Source organism: Eucalyptus grandis, chromosome 1 (assembly GCF_016545825.1).
Source record: "Eucalyptus grandis isolate ANBG69807.140 chromosome 1, ASM1654582v1, whole genome shotgun sequence".
Classification (NCBI taxonomy): domain Eukaryota; kingdom Viridiplantae; phylum Streptophyta; class Magnoliopsida; order Myrtales; family Myrtaceae; genus Eucalyptus; species Eucalyptus grandis.
Window position 1 is genome coordinate 26,799,207 of NC_052612.1, and position 23,710 is coordinate 26,822,916.

Genomic DNA, 23,710 nt, shown 5'->3' on the forward strand with positions numbered 1-23,710 from the left:
GTGTACTAAAACAACATCGCTAGAGAGAATGAGAAACCAGACAAATTATTTTAAGCACAGTCAGGTACTTGGGCACACCCGAATTCGACATAACATTACGTCAAAAGCACTAATCTCGTGTACGCCACGCGCGAACAACAACACTTTCCCAATCGGCGAACGATCTTGAAGCGCCTTTTGGAGACAGGTAATCAACCACGTAAATCTCAGAAAGTTCTCAACGAATCGATTTTTCAGATATTTTTTAACTAGATCTCAAAGTCCCAACACCACAACAACAACAACAATCTACACACGTGTTAGCAGCATCGACCTTACTGCAGGACAGACGGCGACAGGAACAGCTAAGCAACTTCTCCGGCGAGATCAAGAAACAGAGCATCCACGCTACTAAGCGATACAACAAAACAACCCGAACGAAAGAAAGAAGAGAACACAATGTTGCCGCGGTCGGACCGGCACCGGCACCGGCTTTCATCGCCGGCAGAGGGTGATCCTGGAGCAGCCCCGGTTGTAGGGGTGGACGGGGCCCCTGGCCTTGAAGCAGTTGTGGGTGTAGTAGGACCTCCCCGACCGGGGCGGGCACGGCACCCGGTTTGCCGACAGCGCCCCGTACGAAATGTAGAACTTCACGATGCTGTGCCAGAACAGGGACCGGCGGCCCGCCTCCCCCTCGATCTCCTCCTCCTCCCCCTCCCCCACCCCCTCGCCGTCGCCGTCGCCGAAGAAGCCGTCGTACAGGGACGCCGCGCCCGGCCACTCCATTGTCGGGTCGGACGTCATCATCTTCAGGCCCGCCTCGTCGGCGGCCACCGCTTGGGCTCCCGCGAGGCTGTGGGCGGCGAGGAGGGAGTGGAGGAGGAGGAGGGAGGCCAGGAGGGCGAGGCTAAAGACGGAGGAGGAGGCCATGAGCGAGGTAGAGAGAGAGAGAGAGAGAGAGAGAGAGAGAGGGAGAGTGAATGGGTGATGGGAAGTGGGTGCTCGTGTCTGTAGCAATTTCTTCTTCTTCTTTCTTCGCAATAAAGGACTTCACGATACTGTGCATGGACAATTTTTAACCCTTTGACTAAAAAGTCAACAAAGCTTATTCATAGAAAGAAGTTACTACTTTTTTGTCCCTCGAAAAGATAAGAAAAGTCATCATATCGAATCATGCAAAATCCCCGTTGTACGAGTTATGTCCCTCTGCATTGATGATTTCTTTTCGTTAATCTAAACCAAACCGGTAAGTTGGGCACTCCAACTTAGCCAACGATAGTTCGATTTTTTCTTGTCAGAACTTATCAGAAATATAGTTGCATGGACCCGATCGATCAGAGAGACGAGTGATTGTCGCCGGATGCGATAGACCCACGTTATCATTACTTTTGAAATTACTTGATCTGAAGGGTAAGGCATATGGTCTTTACACCTCGTTCTAGTTCTTTGAGAATTTTATGGTTACAAAATAGAGACTAAATAGAACAATCAAGATTGATCTACGGGGGCACTTATTCCTAACAAGATTTGAGAAGATTGGAGATGCGGTAACGTCAATCGCATCTTTAGGTATCAGCATAGGTTCAATTCTTTTGTTTATGGGTTTGTTATCCAATAAATCAAGAAAATGAAGAAAGAACAAAGTAGGCGATCTCATTCTGAATCATTGAGAGCATAGGAAGCAATATGATTTGGTTTGACTTCACATGACTCCACCCCACCAAACCGCGTAAATAATAATTTCAAGGAAAATGACATAAATTGTTCATAATTTCAGCTCAACATATAACATATAATGTGATCCTCGAATTTTTAATTTATTCAAAATGATCTATAAATTTTAATGTATAATATTCGATATATGTTCATAAAACACATTGCACATTACACTGAATAGGTTGAAGGCTCTCGCAATTCTTATGTCATTTTCCCTAATTTGACTTATCTGTTTTTGCGGCAATTTTTTTTTTTTTTTTTTTGGGGGGATGGGGGCTTTTAAGAGGTGAGTTGACGGGTGAGACAAGTCATTATTGCCGAGATGAAGACGGGTCACATGCACGAAAGGACAGGCGTCGATTGGATTACAGCTATTCGCGGTTCCGTTCCCCCACCGCCGACACGTGTCCCCATTGCAGCGCTCCGTTTCGTTCCTCCCTCCGCGATTGGGTACGGCGAGGCGCAGGATTTCGGGCCTCCTGGTTGGCGCCACGCCACGAGCCTAACTACGTTTCGAGACGGGATTGGGGATGCGGGGAAGATGAGGTGTACCGCGAAGCACTGGAATGCCGGGAGGACCGAGACACCGCGGCATGTCGGACGAAACTTTTAAGACGCGGCCGGTCGCCTGGGCCAGCGGCTGGGGCCCACCTATCCTGCGTCTTCGAGTTTCTTTTTCTTTTTTTTTTTTTTTTTGGAATTTCTTGTGGATTGTCGTTTTCTGGAAATTCTTGTTTCCCTAATTTCATTTTTCTATATTGATCTCTTTCTTTTCCTTCGCATGATCTCGATTCGCAATTTGTTTTGTTGGAACGGATTTTGACATCTTTTAGATAGGATCAGATAGTGGAGAAATTAAAGTAAGATAAAAGTGCAAGTATAGAAAGCAAAATCCTTAAAGTTAAGCATAACATACTCGGTATGTATATCAATATAAATTAAAGATTTCATGATATATATATTATTTAATTTCATTAGATAAAGATAATATTGACTCACGCAAATCGTAAACCCAAGTTTGATAGTGATGAGAACTAATAAGACATATTCCATTTGCTTGGCATGAATGTCGAAATAAAGAGAATAAGTTCTATTATGAAAGATGAAAAGCACTTTCAAATTTTTTAGGTAGATTTTTGCATTTTATAATTTCAAAATCAATTTTGCACCATGCTGCCGATCTTGTATTATGCACCTCTAGTAATTTAAGGCACAATAGCATTATCTACTTTTGTTTCTATTCGAATCTACCTTAAAGTTAAACCTTTCCTCAAGATGAATTGGTACAAATTTTCATTCAATCTTGACGTGAATGTTCTTATTTGGACATCTTGTGTTGAACTATTATATTTATGTTTAGGATGTCAATAGATGAATTTGGCCCCACGAAATTTTTGGCACTCTTGAATTGAGTGGAAAAGTCAAGGAATGGAGCTAGTATTTTGTGCACACATATTGCTTTAATTTTACAACTTTTGCTTCAGAATTTGAAAATGTAAAAGAATTTTTTTAACCTTACAACACGAGAGAAAATAATATTGCCCACTTGTCTGCAGTTTAACATTTTGATAAAAGTTACAATTGTTTTGTGCTAAATAAACGTCGATTTATCCAAGAAAAATAAAAGTTAAGAAAGAAACAAAATGTCGTAAAAAATTGGCGATGCAAAGAGGCACGCCTGGTGGGACTCGAACCCACAATCGTCTGATTAGAAGTCAGACGCCTTATCCATAGGCCACAGGCGCTGTTTTTGACCCTATTTTTCCATATTATTTTTATATAATAAAATAACTGTTAAGAAAATGGGTTTGACCGGCCCATCTTGCCCTTGTGACGATTGAATATTTAGACTTTTATATCTCGAAAGAGGATTTTGTTGGGCCTAACCTGGGAATGAGTTTGAGCTTGTGGATATTTCTGGAAATTGAAATTGAAATGTATGATGGGCCCAACAGGGGAGGAAAAGCAAACAGAAGATGGGCTGAAGAAGCAACAAAGAAGAGTTTGGTTCAACTCGCACGGGACATCCAAGGCTAAGAAACAAAGACAGAAAACGAAAAAATAAAAATAAAAACATAAGGGGTTTGAGATCGGCGGTGAAGGAGGAAAATTTAGATCAAAGAGCATGAGATACAAAGACTAAATACGAAATTTCATGTGGATTGTGATCATGGTTTATGCTCACTAAAGTTTAGATGGTAACGAATGACGTCAGTTATGGATACTTTCCACCCTAATCCATCAATTGTCAAGATCATAGATAGGGAGGATGCACGAGCTTTAGTTCAAGGGGCCTATCTCCCAATTAGATGCCTTCCATTGAATTCAAACCTTTTAAAGTTAGTGTTTTCCCCCTTTCTAGATGAGGAGGAAAGGGGAGGATAAGGTTCTTTTCCCCTCCAAGTTGTCTCTCCACAATATGTCTATATTTGCAGGTAAATTACAAGGGAAGGACCACAAGCAATTTCTCTTTTCATTTAATTCCTCTCTCTCTCTCTCTATCAGCCTTGCTCTCCACATGTTGGACGCCTCGAAGCTTCATTGGCTGACCAACTTACTTACTCCAGTAATGATCAAGAACAAAAAAAATTCGATGGCCAGGGGCTGAAATAAATAGCTCGAGAACGCTCCAAGTTGTGTGGTCCAACATTTCGTGGCTCGATTATCCTTGGATTCCTTTTCCTACTTGAGTTCTTTTTTTCCTTTTGCAAAGAAGCCCCTGCAAATTTCTTGCTTTTGTAAAACTATATCAAATTCTTATTCAAAAGGGAGATGTATATCATGTTTATTTAATTTAAAGTTTTGAAGTTAGCATCTTTTCTCACCGTTAACGCCTTGATTACCATCAATAAGTCAAAGAAGAGTTGCAAAGAACCTAATCTTTTTCTATTATGTGATGCTTGTCGTAAATTTTTCTTATTATGGTTCAAACTTCTTCAAAAGACTTTCATGTCCAAAGAGTAAAATAAATAAAATAAAATAGATGAAATATAGTTTCTGGATAATTGGAGAAGATTATATATGATTTAAGATATTAAAAAAAATAATAAAACATATTTTGTGCGTCCTTATCTCACATCCTTAATTTTTTGGAACAAAATATCACATACTTAACTTGAATAACTTCATATGGATTTACCAATATTTGTTTGTTCTAGAGATGAACATTATTAGGTTCCCGTGCCTATATGACGACTTTTATAAGTTTTTCACCAAGTGCTTCCATGCAGATATATCTCATAAGAAGGGCCAAGCAGTTTTTGAACACCAAACAAATCTCAAAGTTAACGTTACAAAAAAAAAAAAAATCATCACGAGGCACTTGACATTTAACTGACGTAAAGATGACACGAGAAACTATTTTCCAGAAATTAATTTTTAAATATCCAATAACTAATAAGTAAAGTTACCCAGAAAAAACATATTTTCTCAGAAAAGCACCGCCAGACTTGAATACGAGAGTTGACCAAGTTGCGCGGTATCCCAAGCGCAGGGCATTGATGAAACGAACTGTCGTTTTTGTGCTAACTGCGTTTCGAGTCTACACGCTTCTCGCGCACCCATAAATTCATCCACCGAAATGCACGGAAATAGCAGGAAAAATAAAAAAAAAAAACTATTTATTTACTGTCGTAATTAATTAAAACCCAACTTCGGTACCAGGTCGAACACGCCATTAATGTTTTTTTTTTTTTGCAGGAGTAAGAGCGTGAAACTATTTTTCTGCCTGCCTGCAGAAATGATATCTAAATAATTAAAACAAAAAAGGACAGACAAATCTGAAATAGACAGGATTTACAGAGACTCTTTGGTATTGCCTATTTAAGGTAAGATTGGAGAAGTGGACCCAAAATGGGCAAACAAAATTTTTCGAATTCTTCGATGTAATGATGGAAAGAGACTTTAGAATTTGGACCGCTTCCTCAACAATTTATTTTTAAAATTTTTTTATTATTGTGCAGTGATAATTTTGTTTATTGTACTTTTTTTTTGTGGCATTAAATTTTGTTATCTTCTGCTCATGAAACGGGCCCGTCAGCAGGACACGATAAGGGGTGAGATTTCTGAACATTCAACATTCAATTTTCTAATTTCTCCAACAGGGCGCGGAAGAATTATGAATTGAATATAATAATTTTGGGAAATATTCTGACAACAGCACTCATTCTTCACGTGCATAAACATGTTACTTTACAAGTTGAAAATTAGATTTACGGAGGAAATAAGCTTCAGTTTTTTTCGAACAAGGGGGTTATTTCCATGAGTTTGAGCATATATATATTCCTTGTTTTTACTCCGAATATTCAAGAAATGATTTGTGTAATACGGTGGAATGAGTCTAGGCAAGTGCCTTCGAAGGTAGATGGGCCGTTGACTTAGATTATAAAGATAAAGGCTAAAGTTACATCAACTTTCAAAAGATAGATTGAAAATTTTTATGAGAGAACTTGATCCTATTTGTTCTTCCCCATAGTCAACAGTTTGCCCCAAGTGCTAGCCCATATCTGAAAGTCAAGTGACAGAATGATGTGCAATTGCTACCAAAATCCATCTCAAGAAAATATACAAAGAAGATACCCCACTTTGGATTTAATGACTATCAGCATTTCTCTATATTTCGTGTCAATTATTATTCACACTTCTCTAAGCAAAATCTGACATTAAAAAGAGTGCATATCTTTGTAAACTCATTGTAACATCTTAGGCTTTGAGTGGTTCGGTTTTGAATGTTTTTGTGAGTAGAATTTAAAATTTAGGGATGAACTTAAAAAAAACATGGAGTTTTCGTAAATAAGGACCTAAGGAACAATTGATGTGAACGTACAAGCTGCAACATGGTTTTTGAAGGTAAAATTTAGGTAAGTATTCTGTATTTTAAATGGCAAAGATACGTAAGTGATCGCTGGGTGTATACTAGTTCCCGGACTGAGGGGGATGCTTCTTTTCTTTGATAAAGTGCTTGAGCTTTTCATGGCATCCATCATAGGATAAGCTTCCCTTCTCGCTAATCTCGAACCCAAAATCAACCGTGGATAAAATTCATAACTTCTTGTCTTGCATCGACGATTGCATCATTGATGCTTTTTGTAGGCATCGAATGTTCAGCGACATTGCTGACGAGAGGTGCCTACCGTTTGGTGCACCAAACTAAACCAAGCTGCTCAAGAGATTGGAATTTTGAGCTTTGACTTTACTCCCCCTTTTTCTTTTTCTTTGTTATTCTATTTTCAGTTTTTGATATATATATTTTGTGGATGTAGTGACACTTGTGGCGGGCACCACGCACACTCAAAAAGTTAAAAAGATTCGCATTTGCTTTGCCTGGATAGTCCGGAGTAAGTATGAGTTATTGATTGAACAGGTTTTATGATATAATTACACTATTTTAACGTTTTAGGATTTTGTTCATATTTTCTTGGCAAGTTTAAGGATACTTTGTGCGCTTATTCTTTATAATATATTTATTGCACTAGCTTGTTATGCACATTTTCTCATATCAACTTCAGTTTTGGGGTTTTTCAAACTTCTCTTTTGAACATGTTGGTGCGGCAAAATTTGATACCTTTACGTAAAGAGATTGTCAAGAGGGAGCCCAAATTTGAGTCCATTATTATATTTAGTTGGACTCACATTTACTTAAAAGTTTAAGCCAATAAGTTATGAGTCAACTAAGATATATTAACTGTTCTACATCACATTAATTCTTCAATGTGAGATTTCTCTAACACAACTCATTTACATTTGCATCTTAATAATTTCCTCTTTACGTGTAAGCTTAATGTTATGTCTGCTTCCACTTAATTGTTCTACATCACATCAATTCTCTGATGTAGAATTTTTCTAATACAACTCATTCACACATGCATCCTAACAATTTTCCATGTGAGCTTAGTGTTAGGTCCACTCCTCCTTAATTTAGGCAACATTCTACATCAACTTCCTACGGGCCCACATTGTTACACCACAATGCTCACCTGCTTGGAAAGCGCAACTATGGGTTCTGATACTGTTTGTTGGAAGTGCGTAGTAGAAGTTCAATATCAATATGTGGAGAAATTGCTAAGAGGAGCCTAAATTTGAGTCGATCAATATACTAGTTGGATCTACCTTTAACAAAAGCTTAAGCAAATGAGTTATGGACCAATTAAGATATAATAATAGCTTTACACCATATCAAATTTTGATATGAGATTTCTCTAACATAATTCATTCACACGTGCATCCCAATAGAACATGGTAATAGACAACACTAGAGAATGTCATAACTCCATGATGCAGACTTCGAATACTATGTACAACAAAAAAATGGAGACTTCTCAAGGGATCAATTAACGCCTCATACCCAAATGCATTTTGTATTAATTTCAATGTAAATTTTCTTAAAGCACAAAAACCTTTAGATCTATACTATTCCATAGAAGACCATGTCTATATATATCTATTCATGTGTCAAGAGATGTAATTTTTTTTTGAGGAAATGACCAGCAAAAACATGCTCAGATTGGTGCCCTCTACATCTAACATCTCAAACTATGAAAACTTTATGGAAGAATTTCTAAAACTATCATAAGTTTTCACTCTCATACCTCCGTGCATCTCTTGATTTTTCAAAATGCACCTTTGCACCCTCATTTGCATTCTTAGGCACCACATTACGTCTCATCACAAACACTTTTTTTTTCTAGCAATCGTCGTTTTCTTTTCTAAAGTATCCTTTATCATTCTTTCCGAGTGACTAACTTTAATCCGGAAAACAAATATACATATTTTTGAAAAGGACAAGTCACAAAATGATAAAGATATGAAATTTGAAGATGATTTTTTTTACTTATCTGCCCCGACTTTATCGAAGTGGACAGATCCACAATTGCCAATTGGTGGGTTTCTCGAATTGTCAAGACCATCAAGATCCACACCACCAATGACCCTTTCACAAGTTGTTGCAAACTGGAGAAAGGCAAATCCATAATTCAAAAAGGATGAATAGACAGATAGAGAGAAGAGCGGTCGCAGCAGATTGTTGGGGAAAAAGATTTGCTGGTTCTCTGCTGCTGCTGCTGCTACTTGGCCACCAACCGGGGAAGCGCTTCCCCAGTTCGAAAGAGGGAATTAAAAACTGCAAGAGAAGTACATCGCTCCTGCTGAATCTCGGGGCTGGCATCGCCACCGTCGCTGTCAGGAACGAAATCCAGAGGGAGCTCGATCCACGTGAGCTCACCTCGTGTGTGCGGCCGTTGGATGAGACGGGCCTTGGCACGAGATCTGTCCAGCCCGACGGTGGATGCGAGCCCGAGCTCATGGTTACCGGGTTGCAGGACAGCATTTTGCTCCACCGTCAACTTCCCCTGATCCGCCTTGAAGGGCGTGCCGGTGAAACTCTTGCGGATAATAACGACGGTTTCGAGTTATTAACAGTACCTGCGCTCGTGTCACCGGTCCCCCAACCCACCAAAGCCACTGCACCTTTAAGAAGCTAAATGGAGAGGGAGAAAAAGGCTCGATTTATTTTCCATATTCATCTTTGTTTAAAGTATTACCATTAGAGTTAATATTACAACAAAACTTCTAACTAATACATAATTGATATGTTTATCATTAAAAATCCGAAATTGATATATTTATGATAATCTCATTTTTATTAGTTTATATTAAACTGTATTAATACCGCAAAAATCATAAATTAATATACTTGTGATAAATGAAAAGTAAAATTCTAAAACGATACATTTATAAACTGTCATGTGTCATCTAATTTAGCTTTTAAAATTTTTTTACTATAAAAAAATTTATTTAGGATAAATTTATCACACATATATTAATTTGAGGTCTTTTGTGACTTGAACCTTTCAAGTATTATCATCATGGCTTTTTATAAGGGGCATAATCCATGTTCGAAATTCATGGCTATCGGTAAAAACGTCTCATTGTTTAAGTTCCATCCATCATCACTTTTAACGCTTTTGCAAAAAGCTTGACTTAGCATCTCAATGATTAACATGTTAATACTAAGGTTAGCTATCACATCCTTTTCGTTATGCGTTAGTACCTTTTCTTGTCTCTTGTTGAACAGTGTCGGCGAAATAGAAACATCTCTAGACCTAACAAGAAGTCGCCAGAGTGATCCACCGTCGGAGGCGGAGCCACCCGGTGGGGAGTGATGAAATCCGCCGTGCAAAGCTGAGATCGATGAGGGAGGGGGCTGTTCGTCTGACAAAGGTCATGTGATTGTGGGGTTTTGTAGTAATGTTTCAGGCATGAAAAGGTGAATTTATTTTTTCCCTAAAGCATAAAGTATACTATAAATCGATACTTTATAAATTATCAAATAAAAAGGTTCTCTTCGTGGGAAAGCAATTGGGTTCATGCACCTTTCCTCCTACTTTCTCTTTCCAGCCATCCAGTCGTCGGCCTTTTCAGATGAGTTGTACTTGCCTAGACTCATGAAATTAGATTTTAAATTGATATGTATGTATGTATGTATGTATGTATGTATGTATGTATGTATGTATGTATGTATGTATTTCTAGTTTAAGTGAGAACTAATCGATTTTATTATTTTTCTCCAAATTTCACATCCAGCTTCCGTTTTCCTCATCTCCCCATACTTCCCAAGCCAAGTCTCAACCATGCAGCCGACCTTCATCCTATGGTTGACTTTTGCTTATTTGTGTTCAAAACGGCATTGTACCTTAAATTTAATTTTCCTTCTTTCGTTTGAAAAAAAATCATTTTCCCTATAGACCGACATGTATTTTTCAAATTCACTCGAATGGTTACTGTGTTCTTCTAAATTCAAGCGTCGCATGTGATGCCTTACTGCTGATTCAACTCCGACCAATGGGCATTGAAATTTCAAATCTAATTATCTTGTTATGTCCGAGGCAAAAAATCATTTTGTAGTTCGTAGTGTGGTTGATACCCACACATTTCATCACAACACACATGATTTGACCAGAATTTCAGAACCCTAAACTTAGCCTTTATATATTTAGGGTTTTTCTTTTAGTGGGTAGCCCCCACAAAAATGGAGCTTAAATCATAGGCTCATCATAAACGAGAGAGAAGGCTTTTTTTTTTCTTTATTTATTTATTTTTTACTTGCTGGGTTTATTTTACCAGTTAATTATATTATATTTGCCTCAACTTGCTATATAAAGGCTCCGTCCACTTTCGACCTTCGCAGCTCCATTTTGATGGTTGGTCCATGAGATATAATCCATCCCCACAAAGCTTTTAACCTCCATTGCTGTGTACATCCTCTTGCTTTCTTTCTCTCACATCCTTATCTCTGCCAAGAAAATCTTTATCTTCGACGCCCTTGTACTTTCATCTCGTTTCTCATCCCTGAAAGACCCACAACAATCAACTCTCTCGCGCTCTCTGTCTTCTCATGGATGTCGACATGATCAAATTGTCACCAGAAGATCACATGGACATCATGAAGATATTGATGCAGCCCGAAAAGTATCCCGACCTCTACGACACCTCGCATCACGACCTGTCCGAACACTCCGGTTCGACCGGCCTGGGGGCGGGGAGTTACCTGCCGCCGCTCCACCAACGAAGCCCTGTTGCGCCGATATCTCAAAGTCCCGCAACCATCCCGTTCATTGGCAACCACCCGGTTCATGACCCAGCCTCCGCCCCACTGCTGGCCAATTTTTACAAGAGCGGAGGTGGCCCGGTGCCGGCGGGCGGGTCGATGGGTGTGTATATGTCCGGCAATTCATTACATGAGAAGAGGAATTCGATGGCGGCGATGAGGGAGATGATATTCCGGATAGCGGCGATGCAGCCAATCCACATCGATCAGGAGTCAATTAAGCCGCCCAAGCGGAGGAACGTGAAGATATCGAAGGACCCCCAAAGCGTGGCGGCACGGCACCGGAGGGAGAGGATCAGCGAGAGGATAAGGATACTCCAGAGACTCGTCCCAGGTGGCACGAAGATGGACACGGCCTCGATGCTGGACGAGGCGATTCACTACGTCAAGTTCTTGAAGAAGCAAGTGCAGTGTCTAGAGGAGGCTGCCGTGAGCAACACGGGTAAGCGAATGGGCATTGGCTTTCCAGTTTCGCCGGAGGCGGCGGCGGCGGCGGCGACAGCAATGGGGAATTTGAATTATTCACATTTAGGGAAGGATTTCCAGAGTGGGCAAGTGGTGGGGTCAATGCAGATATTTGGATGATAACTTCATATGCGTTATCTTTTCTCATCCCCTCTTTTTGCCCTTTTTTCTTAATAGTTAGCGATGAATGGTGATGTTCTTCAAAACGATTGTGATGAGTGGAGTGTTACCCTTCTTCCTGCAAAGTAATCAGACAATTATGCTTTGATAAATCTATTTTGTATCAAACAGATAAAAGAACCTTTCACACTCTTGCATCCTTTGCCAGAAGATGTCTCGTTGGCCAGCCAAAACAAAGATGGGAAAATGATTACGCATGAATGATTTTGTTGTATGTATGTGGTTTGTACTCTATAATAATATCTCGTTTTGGACTGTCGTTAGAATTTGCAACTACAAATATACACGCATACATATTTAAATATATATAGATAGATAGTTGTATGGGATTTTTATTTCGTCCTCAGGCGGTTAAAAAGCCTCAATTTTCCCTAGCAGTCGACTAGGAAGTTATTTATACTGTTACTTTTAGTAATTATATGCATTATATATATGGATATATCTTTTCTTTTTAAGACTATACATGAGTACAAAAATGTACCAACGAGGACATTGGATATAACATAGATCCCTGGTTGACAGGAGCACTTTGTTATTGTTGAATTAGGTCTTCAAAAGGCAACAAGTCATCCCGCATTTGAATGCAGAAATAGACAAAGTGATGTCCAAGTAAACGATTAATTGAGTCTTTTTGTTAGTCCAACTATGATGGCAACGTTACTTTCTATAGGTAAGGGGCACGAAATTGGGATTTTACGTGCAAACGTGCAATCTTGTGTTTGAGGCATGTCAAAGTAAGGCACATGGGATTGGTTAAGCAATTAAGGAACTGACTTGTATGTGTGGATTAAGCGCATGACATATGTTCGATTTTTCATACCACCAATATAAACAATGTCATATTTAGGTCATGTACCCGGCCTTTACCTTGCATTTTAACCAAATCATGTGGTTAGTAGAGAATTTCATGAATCTGAGGTTTACCTAGTAAAACGGCAGGGTTGGGCCGGTCTGGGGTCGGTCCAAGTTTAACTCTCGACTGATGCTCATCTCTAGTTTCTAACAATATCGTTTCGTGATGTCAAACACAAGGTCCATATATTTTTGCAGAATACTCATGATTGGAAAACATTTTCCTAAACATGACCGTTAGTATTACTTAAAAAAAATGTATGAACATAAAATATTTTTATTGTCTATGAAAAAGCTTAGGCATAAATTATTATTGATGACGAATTATATCTTTTGTTGGCAATTATTTTGAGCGACATAACCAATCATTTTTAGGAAAGTGTTTTCTAAATTGTCAATTTTGTCCAAAATAAACAGACCTACAATATAAAAAATTATTAAGAAAACATGTTAGAGAGTTGATTCAGTAAGAACCCATGATCTGATCCAAGATTGATATGTTTGACAATCATCCGATCCACCAAAAAGATGAGCAAAACTGAGATTATTAACCGTTGATTCTCTTGGTTTTAATGGAGTTAATAGTTGTTTAACTATAAATTAGACTGAGGCGGGCAACCATCTCATATATCATCTCTACTAATCTCAATGCCCTAAGAGTGGGAATTTGATGAGCTTAACTAGTTTCTTTTTATATCTAGTTGCACCTGCCAATGATATTATATTAACATACTTATTATATTAACCTGGGACATAAGCCTTCCCAATATCTTATCAGCATACATTTTATGTTGCGTTATATATTGGCTTCAAGATTGTTCACCTTCTTGTGCACTATTAGTATTGTGCATCACTCTAGATAGTCAAGAGGGTAGGTTGCTCCCCAAGACAAAAGCGAGTGGAATGAGTGTTCCTGTCGTAAGGGTCATTCTAATCTCATTTATTATATTAAAAAAGAGAAAGCATGTACAAATAAATTTGGGAAAAAAAAGTGAGTCAAACCTGATCTAGCAAAAGAGACACCATGTGGGATATCACACAAAGGTCCCAACATTACAATATAGGACATAGATATATAGATTTATATATCATTTGTTATTATTAGGGTTTTGGGGGGTGATCCCCCTTTCGTGAATTTAGGAACCACCACCACCACCTAGAAAGCATAAGTGCATTGCATCTCTGACACATTCCATACCCCTTTTCTTAAAAAATAAATAAATTGTTTTATCGTTTCTTTCCCAAAACGAGATAAGTTCTCATGTTCTTTGTGACAGGACTTATTGATGGAAATTTATGTTTCACGCATGGTGTGACCTAACGCACTTGCATGATTGGTGCACCTTGCACATATGCACTGGTTATAGGAAGCTCTCTTTACAATCTACTTGTCCTTTCCTCCCAATAATATTTTGCGCTCAATATTAATCATTTATCACGTCTCTTTAAAAAATGAGTCAATGATTTTTTTTTTATTATGTAAATATTTTTATTAACTAATTATTTTAATCACACAAAAATAATCAAAAAGTACTTTTCAAATCTTTATTTTTCGTATAAAGAAAGGCTGATCCATTAGTTGTTGTAATTTTTTTTTTCAGGTGTATGAAATTATTTGCCTATCGTGTAGCTAGAATCAATGATGACCTCTCATGGTACCCTTTAGAGTACTTGTGTACTAGGTGATTAATTACTTGCGGTATGGATTTGGAATATTGGGAAGGTCATCACGACCCTCTTGGCTTATAACCCAAAAAATAAAAAAGTAATATGAAAAATTAACTTTCTAGATGTGGAGATTTTTTTTTAAACGGGGAAGATATGATCATGTGACCAAGATCTTCGAGTCATTTTCAGCATTTTCTTCTTCTTCCTTATACGGCCTTCCTATGGTTTACTACACAAATATAATGCCATCTGTAGCCAAAAAAATTAAAATATGTATATATATTACTTTGTTGTTGGTTGGTCATATTCTGTTTTGGCAGGATTTCCTCATTTGAAGAGGACAGGTGTGAGGAGGAATTTTCTTATTTGACCGAAATTCTTTCGTTGCTTTGTCCCTTAGCGAAGGTGGGATGTATTATGATTGGGACAAGATCTAAGATAGATACAATCGTATATTATAATCTTAAATTTCATAAGGATAACTTATACATGCTGGTGTATTGTATTGCAGGTCCTAATATTAATGTATTCACCAATTCATGGCCATTATGGGTTCTCTTGGTTCCAGATGCTTCCACTATGGTTTTGCTAATAATCTTTATTTTATGCATTTTGAAATGGATTTTGGTAAGTGGGTTTCTTTACAGTGCATTATTCTATTAAAAGATTTTATCTTTTAACTGTCCAAATAACAGTTTTCGTCCAGTTAAATGGAGGGAAAATAAGTTATAAATAGCGTCCCCCTCATGGGAAGTTCCGAAAGAATTTTTAGGAGATTAACATTTGAATGGTAATCCTATTTAAGGAATATTTTTAATTACCTAAATTTGAAGTCCACATATATTACAGGTTCCTTCAATAAACGGCAATATTTTCTTAGAAAACATCTATCATACATGATGTAGAAGTGACTTCTGAACATTAATTGCTATTTCATTACTAATGCAAGGAGAGATCAGCCCCAATATATATAAATTTATAATATATATACATTTATATATATATATAAATGATTTTTATGAGGTCCATTGCCATTGTAAAGAATTTTTTTCTTTTAAACATTGACCGTTGGATGGGTGACATTTGTATTTAAAGATTGCTGTAAAAATGAAATTATCCACACATCACCCATCCGGCGGCGATTAATGTATAAAAAAGGTTTTACATCGGTAGTCAACATAATAACTATATAAAATGATAATACACGTACACATACAAAAGAGAGTTTTTGTGCATTATTGATGTACAATTTTTTTTGGTTGAAAATATTTGGGTTTTTACATAAAAAAATCATGTAAAGAGCCTTCGCGATATATCGTATAGGGCCATTTCATTTTTATTTTCAAGCCATGCATTGTTGAGCTTTTTCATTGTATTAAAAGGTTCGGTGTTGCTATAAACGCATCATTATAACTAGGATGACGCAAGGTAATGGAAGTTCACATTTATATTTTGGATGATTCGCACGTTACAATTTGATTCGACTTACAAACCCTAATAGGTATTGTCCAACTTTGGCTCATTTCATATTGGTCCTCACCAATTGTATTTTGGTACTAGTGAGGTGATAGCAAGGACTTTCCCAAGAACTTATCCATTTTAACACAGCTCAATTAGCATCGCCATTACAATTTTAGCCCAACTCCTTAGATTCACTTTCACATATATGCTGCCGGTAACACTTTGTGGATGTCATATATGAGATTTGACTTGTTCCTAGTCTCTCCACCATCCAAGAAGGTATTGAAAGTTGTCCCAATTTATCCGATCTCTCTAGCCGTGACAAACAAGTACCCTCTTTCCTTGTTGGACAAGATTACTACAATCATCGTCCTATGGCACTATACATAAAAGAACCATGACAAATGGATGGTTCTAGGTGCGAGAAATGCAGCCTTCTTAAGCTAGAGCTTAGAATCTCAGATTTAAGCGATTTGATTATCAACGTGTAGTGAAAGCACTTAAGCAGTATTATTTAGCTTACTACTGTTCAAGCTAGTGAACTCAACCTCAGCTTATATGATTGGAATCCAACGAAATAAATATATTTGTTTGATATATCGACACCCATTCGGGATCAAAAATCAGACGCCAGAAATGAAGTCTTTTCGGCCAGAGACAACCTTGAAATAGGCTCAATTAACCAGACCAGCTGAAGGTCAATTAAACTCCTTAAGTGGTTGGCCTGATCGTGCTGATCTTGCGTGGCCTCTAAAGCACGGATCATGAAAATGCCTTTGCATGGCCGGGCTTAGGTTATATTTTGAGTCCATGAAAAGTTCAATCACAAGCCCAGGTTTGCTAAGTGGTCTAACATATCATCCAATCTTATGGGCCAACCCTCTAAATTCACTCATCCCCACAAGAGTCTCCAAACTAAAACTTCTAATGGGGATTGATCTACATGGTCTAGGATGCATGGCTAGCAAAGTTGGTCCCGTTTACTAAAAAGGGCGAGAGGATAGCCCCATCGTCAAACTTACAAGCAGCAATCGCATAGTCAATATATGTTTGTCAAAGGGTTACAACATGAGCGACCTCAATGACTGACTAGTTTGGGTACATTTTATCTGTCAAAGGATGGAATAAAACACCATCTCTTCCCTTTCTCTCTCTACTGGTTTTCTTATTCTTTTGGTCATCTCCCTAGTCAACCATGGCCGCCGCGCCATCACAATGCTCCAGCCCACCGTTTTGTCCATGTCGTCTCTAGCACTCAGCTCTGTCGTGCTGCCAGGCATCTCCGTTGTGGGTCCTTTTGATCTTAAGTGAAGCGACCCCGTCGACCTATGTGAGAAAAAAAAACTTTTTATCGTGAAGTACGATTAGGGTTTTTTTGAGTGTGTTTTTCATTTGTGTAGGTGAAAGTCACTTAGTGTTTGAAAAAATGCACCAATCTGGTTTTTGGAGGAGGGAAGTTTCCACCACCTTGGATTGAAATTTTGGGAGCATGTAGTAAAAGTCTAATATCTTCACTTAGGGAGATTGCTAAGAGGGAACTTAAATTTGAGCCTATCGGCATATTCAATTGAATTTACTTTTACTCAAAAGTTTAAGCCAATGAATTATGGGCCAACTAGGATATATTAATTGCTCTACTACACGTCAATTTTTGGATATGGGATTTCTCTAACGCAACTTGCACATGTATCTTAATATAAAAAAGGGCCCCGATGGGATTAACCTATAGACACTCTTTTCTAATGAGCAAAAGCACCACAGTTTTCTACATTAATGACTAATGACCACCACGCAAGTGATCATTTATCACTTCCACATAGGATGGCCGGCATTGACTCTATTACAACGTCAATGATTTTCGTCTAAAAATGATCGCGAGGACTAAATCGACAAATTGTCAAAAGCTTTAAGATTAAATTAGCACATGAAAAATTTAGAACTAAATTGGCAAATTGTAAGAAAATTTTAGGACTAAATTAACGTAATCGAAATGTTTAAGACTAAATTGGCCGTTGTACAATAGTTTTAGGGCTTTTTGAGCAATTTTCCCCTTTGCAAGGGACCGTGAGACTAAACATAGTGAGATTATTGCGTGTAATTTGAAGCTTTGAAACACTGAAATTGTTATAATGACTTGGGTGTAATTGTTATTTTTATTGTATTACTTGATCTATGGTGGAATATTGTATACACACTAAAAATATCTTTTAAGAAAATGAAAAGTTCGGTTAAAAATTAAATTTAACCCACTAAAATCCCTTAGAACAATGACCCAAATACCAATTGCATCCGTTGGATGCATGAGAGTTCATTCTCTATTTGTAAATTGAATCGATCTAGTCACCAAATAATGAGAAATGTAGCTGTATTTCAAATTTAAAACGTAAATGTGGGCCGCGTCAAAAAAAGCTGCGGACCTAATATTTAGCCGAATAATTGATGTTCATTTTCTAAAATGAAATTCGCACAAGTTCAAAGTGAATGATTCATACTGTCTTATATGTCAAAGTAGCAGCTGTGTGCAACATGATGGAGTACGGCAATTCATGACCGTCTTGTATGTCCAAGTAGCAATTTTGTGCAACGCGATGGGGCACAAAATTCACGTTGCACAAAATTCACGAGCAGTATGTCAACTTGATCACGTTTTGAAGGACGCTGAATTTAGCACAACCTCGTTTTCCAACCCTGCTCGAACTAGTAGCGTCCCACTTAGATCTCTCTAGTGCCCATCAATTAAATGATAGGGGTAACATAAAACGTGAATGAATGAATCACATGGTCTCACGTTAAATCATGAAATTTTCCACAGACAAATCAAGACATGTTTTAACCGCCTTTCTTATATATTAATTGCACTTGTCGTTACACCGTCGAAATGCGGAAATGCGGGTCATAGAGAAACTCGGAGAGAGTCCCCACCTTCTCCACAACGCCTTAGTTTCCCTTCACCAACCCATCGAAAGGCGATCGGCTTTCATGCCAAAAACTTCCGTTTTTCTTTTTTTTAGTAATGCTAAGTACACCGAGACTAAAGATTGATAGACAAATACCAAACCAGAAATTACGTCTATGGTTATTCAATGACAAAGAAACCTCTATAAATAAGCCTTTGAAGCCAAGTTCAAGAAGCAGTACAAGTCCCATCCAAGAGAGCGAGTACACAGGCCCCCTAGCAATCCCCTCTCTCTTCTTTGCCTCAAAGCCATGGCTTGTGACAAGAGTTTCTGCAGCAACTACTTGCTGTTGAGCCCAGAGAAAGCCGGTGTCATCGATCTCTTGCGCATTCTGATGTACAGCGATGTGCACAAAAGGGAATTCCTGGACTCCTCCGAGGAAGGAGAGGAGAGCTTTGAGCGGAGGTGGATCATGTTTGTATCCATTCTCGTGCAGAAGCTTCTGCTTCTTGTGGCCAAACCCCTGTCTTTGATCGGGTCGGTGATCAAGTTTTTGTTGAATCTCTTGTCGAGCAATCGGAACTTTGGAAGGCTTCTTGTCAACTGCTTTCGAGGTCAGTCTGCATATCTAGTTATTGCAATATGGCACAATAAGGTTGTATTAAAACAACTCGAAATAAGTCTGATTGCATTTGGATATATTTTATCCTTTTGGATCTAGTTCACTCAGATCCATCAATTTCCTAAAAGAAATTTAACTAAGAACGACTAAGCTTATCGGATACCTAATTGACTCATCAACGCCGGTCTACTGATCTTGTCTTCATGAGAACAGCTTCTTCTGACTTAGATCACCAACCAATAGAAGTTTTAAATTCTCAGACCAATTGCTGTATTTTCTGGGAAACATATCTAGTTGAAGATATTGATCAAGTAGTGCCATGCTAAAAAGTTAGGATTAGTCTACCCAATATGTTGACTTTACGCTTAGAAAGATGTTGACTGTACTATGTGGGGCTGTGAACAGGGAAAGTAGTGATGCCGGACAGAGAGTCTGGGAGCTATACATCCATCGTTGGCTATTTGGACAAGAGAGTGGAACTGGACAACCGCATCAGGCCTGGGGACAGTGAGTACCATGCGGCTCTCTCCATGATGGCTTCGAAAGTATCTTATGAGAACAAGGCCTACCTTCAAACAACGATCACCCACCACTGGCAGGTGAAACGACAGAATCTAAATCGGAAATAAACACTACTTGGCTTGGGGTTAATCTATAAATGAAAGCATGGATCAAGTTGTGACCACGTAAAGACATAAGAAGCGAGGCCAGAAACAAGAATTCGCAAAGCTGATCCGTTTGAAGCACGCTCTCTGTGCAACTTAATTAGTCGGGGACAATTAAACTTAAAAGGTGTCAAAAATTGATCATAATTTATAGTAAAAAGCTTAATTGACTAAGTTCCTAATACTAACTGAACCTGGCCATACCATCCTAAAAAGAGGCGACATATGTTGCTGAACAATAATCGAATTAGTCCTTTATAACAGTTATGTCCGCTCATTTGTGCAGATGGATTTCTTGGGGTCCTACAACTTTTGGAATGGTAAGGAGCTATGCTGCCATCTCTAAAGCTGTGGATAATATACCAAGATAACAGTTGACAGATACCTGTTATTTTTCTTCTGCAGATTATCAAAGGAAAGTAACCACACATGCCTTCATGCTACGGGACCGTGACACCATCATGGTCGCCTTCCGAGGCACGGAACCTTTCAATGCGGCCGATTGGTGCTTGGACTTTGACCTCTCACGGTACGAGTTACCAGGACTTGGGAATATCCATGGCGGGTTCATGAAAGCTCTAGGCCTCCAGAAGACCCTAGGTTGGCCGAAAGAGCTCGACCCACTTCTCAAAACCCCCGCGCCGTTCGCTTACTATGCCATAAGGGAGAAACTAAGGTCACTGCTTGGCGAGAACGACAACGTGAAGTATGTGTTGACCGGCCACAGCTTGGGAGGTGCGTTGGCGATACTCTTCCCAGCGATCTTGGCCATTCACGGGGAGACGTGGCTGATGGAGAGATTGGAGGGGGTCTACACCTTTGGTCAACCTAGGGTTGGAGATGACAAGTTTGGGGAGTTCATGGAGAGGGTCTTGAAAGAATATCGGATTGCGTACTTTCGATTCGTTTATGCCAATGACATTGTGCCTAGGTTGCCTTTCGATGATTCAGCTTCCATGTTCACGCACTTTGGGCGTTGTTGCTATTTCAATAGCAAATATGAAGGGAAGGTGAGGAACTCTCTCTCTCTCTCTCTCTCTCTCTCGCGCGCGCCTAAATTATTTTTTGTGGGCTTAGTTATATTAGTTGGTGGACAAAGTGGTTCTCAAAGTAGCTTTAGCTAAATGCTATGTACATCCATTTCATATCAAACGAAACTGTGATGTGGATAAATCATATACCATTGGATTGAAATTGCACAAGAGAAGGAGTTTGCAATTCAGACTGTCTATGCAATAAAATTCCTCCAAAGGAAAAAACATTGTCACGTCCATGAACTTCAGGAATTGGCTTTGCAGGGCTGAAAAGGCAAAAGAACAGAAGAAAGAAGAAAGAGTCAACCGCCCATGGCATGTTGTAATTGGATAAGATTACTCATTCAATTTTCTTGGTCGCTTAATTTTTTATATGTAGGTCATCCCAGAAGAACCGAACAAGAACTACTTCTCGCCTCTACCAATGATACCGATGATGATAAATGCGTGGTATGAGCTCATGAGAAGCTTTGTTATTACTTGGGAGAAGGGACCAAGCTACAAGGAAGGATTGTTATTGAGGATTGTTAGAGTGATTGGCCTGCTGATTCCAGGGATACCTGCTCATACTCCTCAGGATTATGTAAATTCTACAAGATTAGGAGGGTCTCAGCTATTCCTACACCAACAATGACTAAGAATAGTTATAGTTTTATACAATATGATATTGCCTCCTAAGATTGGATCACCATGATCCAATTGTGTTGTAAGAAAATGATAGAAACTAAAATGCAACTATGCGGCCGCAAGTTGATCCCACTCCACATGTATGTTGTTTCTGCATTTCTAATAGTTTAATCTTCTAGAGAAAATCACCTATTTGGCAATATATGGTATTGAATTATGGCCATGAGATCATATTGTAGCACGACATCTCATTTTTATCCAATTGCATGTTGGGTGAGGGAAAGAGATGTCACCTATATATAATTTATTTAGAAAATTTTCGACTTTTAGTAATGTAAAAATATTTTGAACGAAGGGGGCCGAGCCCCCAGTAGCCTCCGTCAGGTGTGCCATTGCTCCTTGTACTTGGTTGTTGAGCAAGACTTGCTACACCACAATTCTTCTTAAAGGTATTATGGATGGATAGGAATCCACATATCTAGACTTGTTTGAATGTCGCCACCTCCACATTGAAGAGCAGAGAGTGTGTCTTTTGTAATCACTCGTGATAGTCTTTCCACTGACAATTTTGAAACATGGGTTGGGGTAGTCGGGAGGTTCCTTCCGTGATATCTCTGACCTAAGCAATAGGAATTGAAGTAAATCAAAAAGCAAAAAATCAAGCGCAGTATCCACAAGGTAATCATTTGGAGATATTTTTCTTTAAGAAGAAAATATCATTGTGTCCTTGTGTAGCTCCGATGCATAAAGAAAACAAAAAAATGAGTCGATGAAGTGGGACTTTCGGAAAATTCCTACATCAATTAATATGCAAGAATTTGAAGACAATAGATACCCCAAGTGGAAATGTCAATTGGGTTATTTGTATCGTATTAGAAGAAAGTCCAAATTGTATTTTCCGAATTCGTAGTTACTGGAAAGTGATCCATTATGGCTAAATTAATGAATATTTGCCCTTAGGTCAATTACTTAAAGTGATAGAAATTGATTTTCAAACATATTGATTGTAGAAATGGACCGATATTCTTCGAGTTATATGTTTGATAATTTTCAAGTTTTAAATTTACAGGTTATGATTCTCTTGGAAAATAGTAAATTTTGCGGAACGTTTTGGTGAGTTCAATTTTTTTTTTAATTTATATATATTTCGAATGGATACTGATTTTCTTATTTACATATTGATTTCTTAACAAAATGTCTATCTTGAGTTAAGCTTTTGAGTTGAAGATGGAGATGGCCTTCCATTATTCATTGTATATCTTTATGTGTACCGATCATTGGATGACAAACGTTGAATTTGGTGCATTTCATGCAAACCCTAACTGCACAACTCACTCTCTCTCTCTCTCTCTCTAGAATGCGTTAGATGAGGTTGAGAGTCGACTCATCAACAACATACATAATCCAAGAAAAACTTGGGAACAATAGTACTTCCGGGACGAAATTATTGAGGTTTGAAGTTCAGGAAATAAACATAAAGTATACATACAAATGCCAACAATTACTAGGATTATTTTGGTTGTCGCTGTCCTGCTTCAATAATTGTGTAGCGCAAGGGTCCGACACTGAAAACACATAAACTCGCAGTGATATTCCTGTGGATATGGTCAGAGAAACAGTAAATATAACAGTAACCCCTTAGCACATGACATTCACGTTGACCAAAAATGGACAAAAATCGTGTGAAATCGTTTTTCTTTCTGTGGAGAAAAAGGGCCATTTTTGTCGGTGGTCTGCCAAATGCAAGTGTGAATTATGATTAGCTATGATGGTACGCATGCAGATTATCTTAGAACCTATCAAGACCCATTTGATCATGCTAATCTACATCTAAAATGCCCCAAGTGTCAAAATCATTGGCTGTGGATAAGTCCTCTCATCTCAGTATTTCCATCAATGAAATTTTGAAGCTCTCTTTCAACACGAGTTTCTGCACGTGT

General features: G+C 38.4%; 3 protein-coding genes and 1 non-coding gene across 4 annotated transcripts; 2 read left to right on the plus strand and 2 right to left on the minus strand.

Moving 5' to 3' along the window:
* Positions 1 to 214: 214 nt before the first annotated feature.
* Positions 215 to 1,024, minus strand: LOC104457288 (protein RALF-like 34). Its single transcript, XM_010072227.3, has one exon. The coding sequence runs from the start codon at positions 907 to 909 to the stop codon at positions 475 to 477; it is 435 nt and encodes a 144-aa protein (XP_010070529.1). The 5' UTR covers positions 910 to 1,024; the 3' UTR covers positions 215 to 474.
* Positions 1,025 to 3,368: 2,344 nt separating this feature from the next.
* Positions 3,369 to 3,440, minus strand: TRNAR-UCU. The gene has a single exon. It is a non-coding gene; the product is annotated as a tRNA-Arg (tRNA).
* A 7,451-nt stretch (positions 3,441 to 10,891) lies between these two features.
* On the plus strand, positions 10,892 to 12,180 carry LOC104457111 (transcription factor HEC2). The gene has a single exon (XM_010072050.3). It carries the CDS (start codon positions 11,087 to 11,089, stop codon positions 11,882 to 11,884), a length of 798 nt encoding a protein of 265 aa, XP_010070352.2. The 5' UTR covers positions 10,892 to 11,086; the 3' UTR covers positions 11,885 to 12,180.
* Positions 12,181 to 19,142: 6,962 nt separating this feature from the next.
* Positions 19,143 to 21,777, plus strand: LOC104416790 (triacylglycerol lipase OBL1). Its single transcript, XM_010028134.3, has 5 exons — positions 19,143 to 19,436; positions 19,850 to 20,043; positions 20,396 to 20,429; positions 20,515 to 21,119; positions 21,523 to 21,777. The coding sequence occupies exons 1-5, from the start codon at positions 19,217 to 19,219 to the stop codon at positions 21,775 to 21,777; spliced, it is 1,308 nt and encodes a 435-aa protein (XP_010026436.2). The 5' UTR covers positions 19,143 to 19,216.
* The last annotated feature ends 1,933 nt before the right edge of the window (positions 21,778 to 23,710 follow it).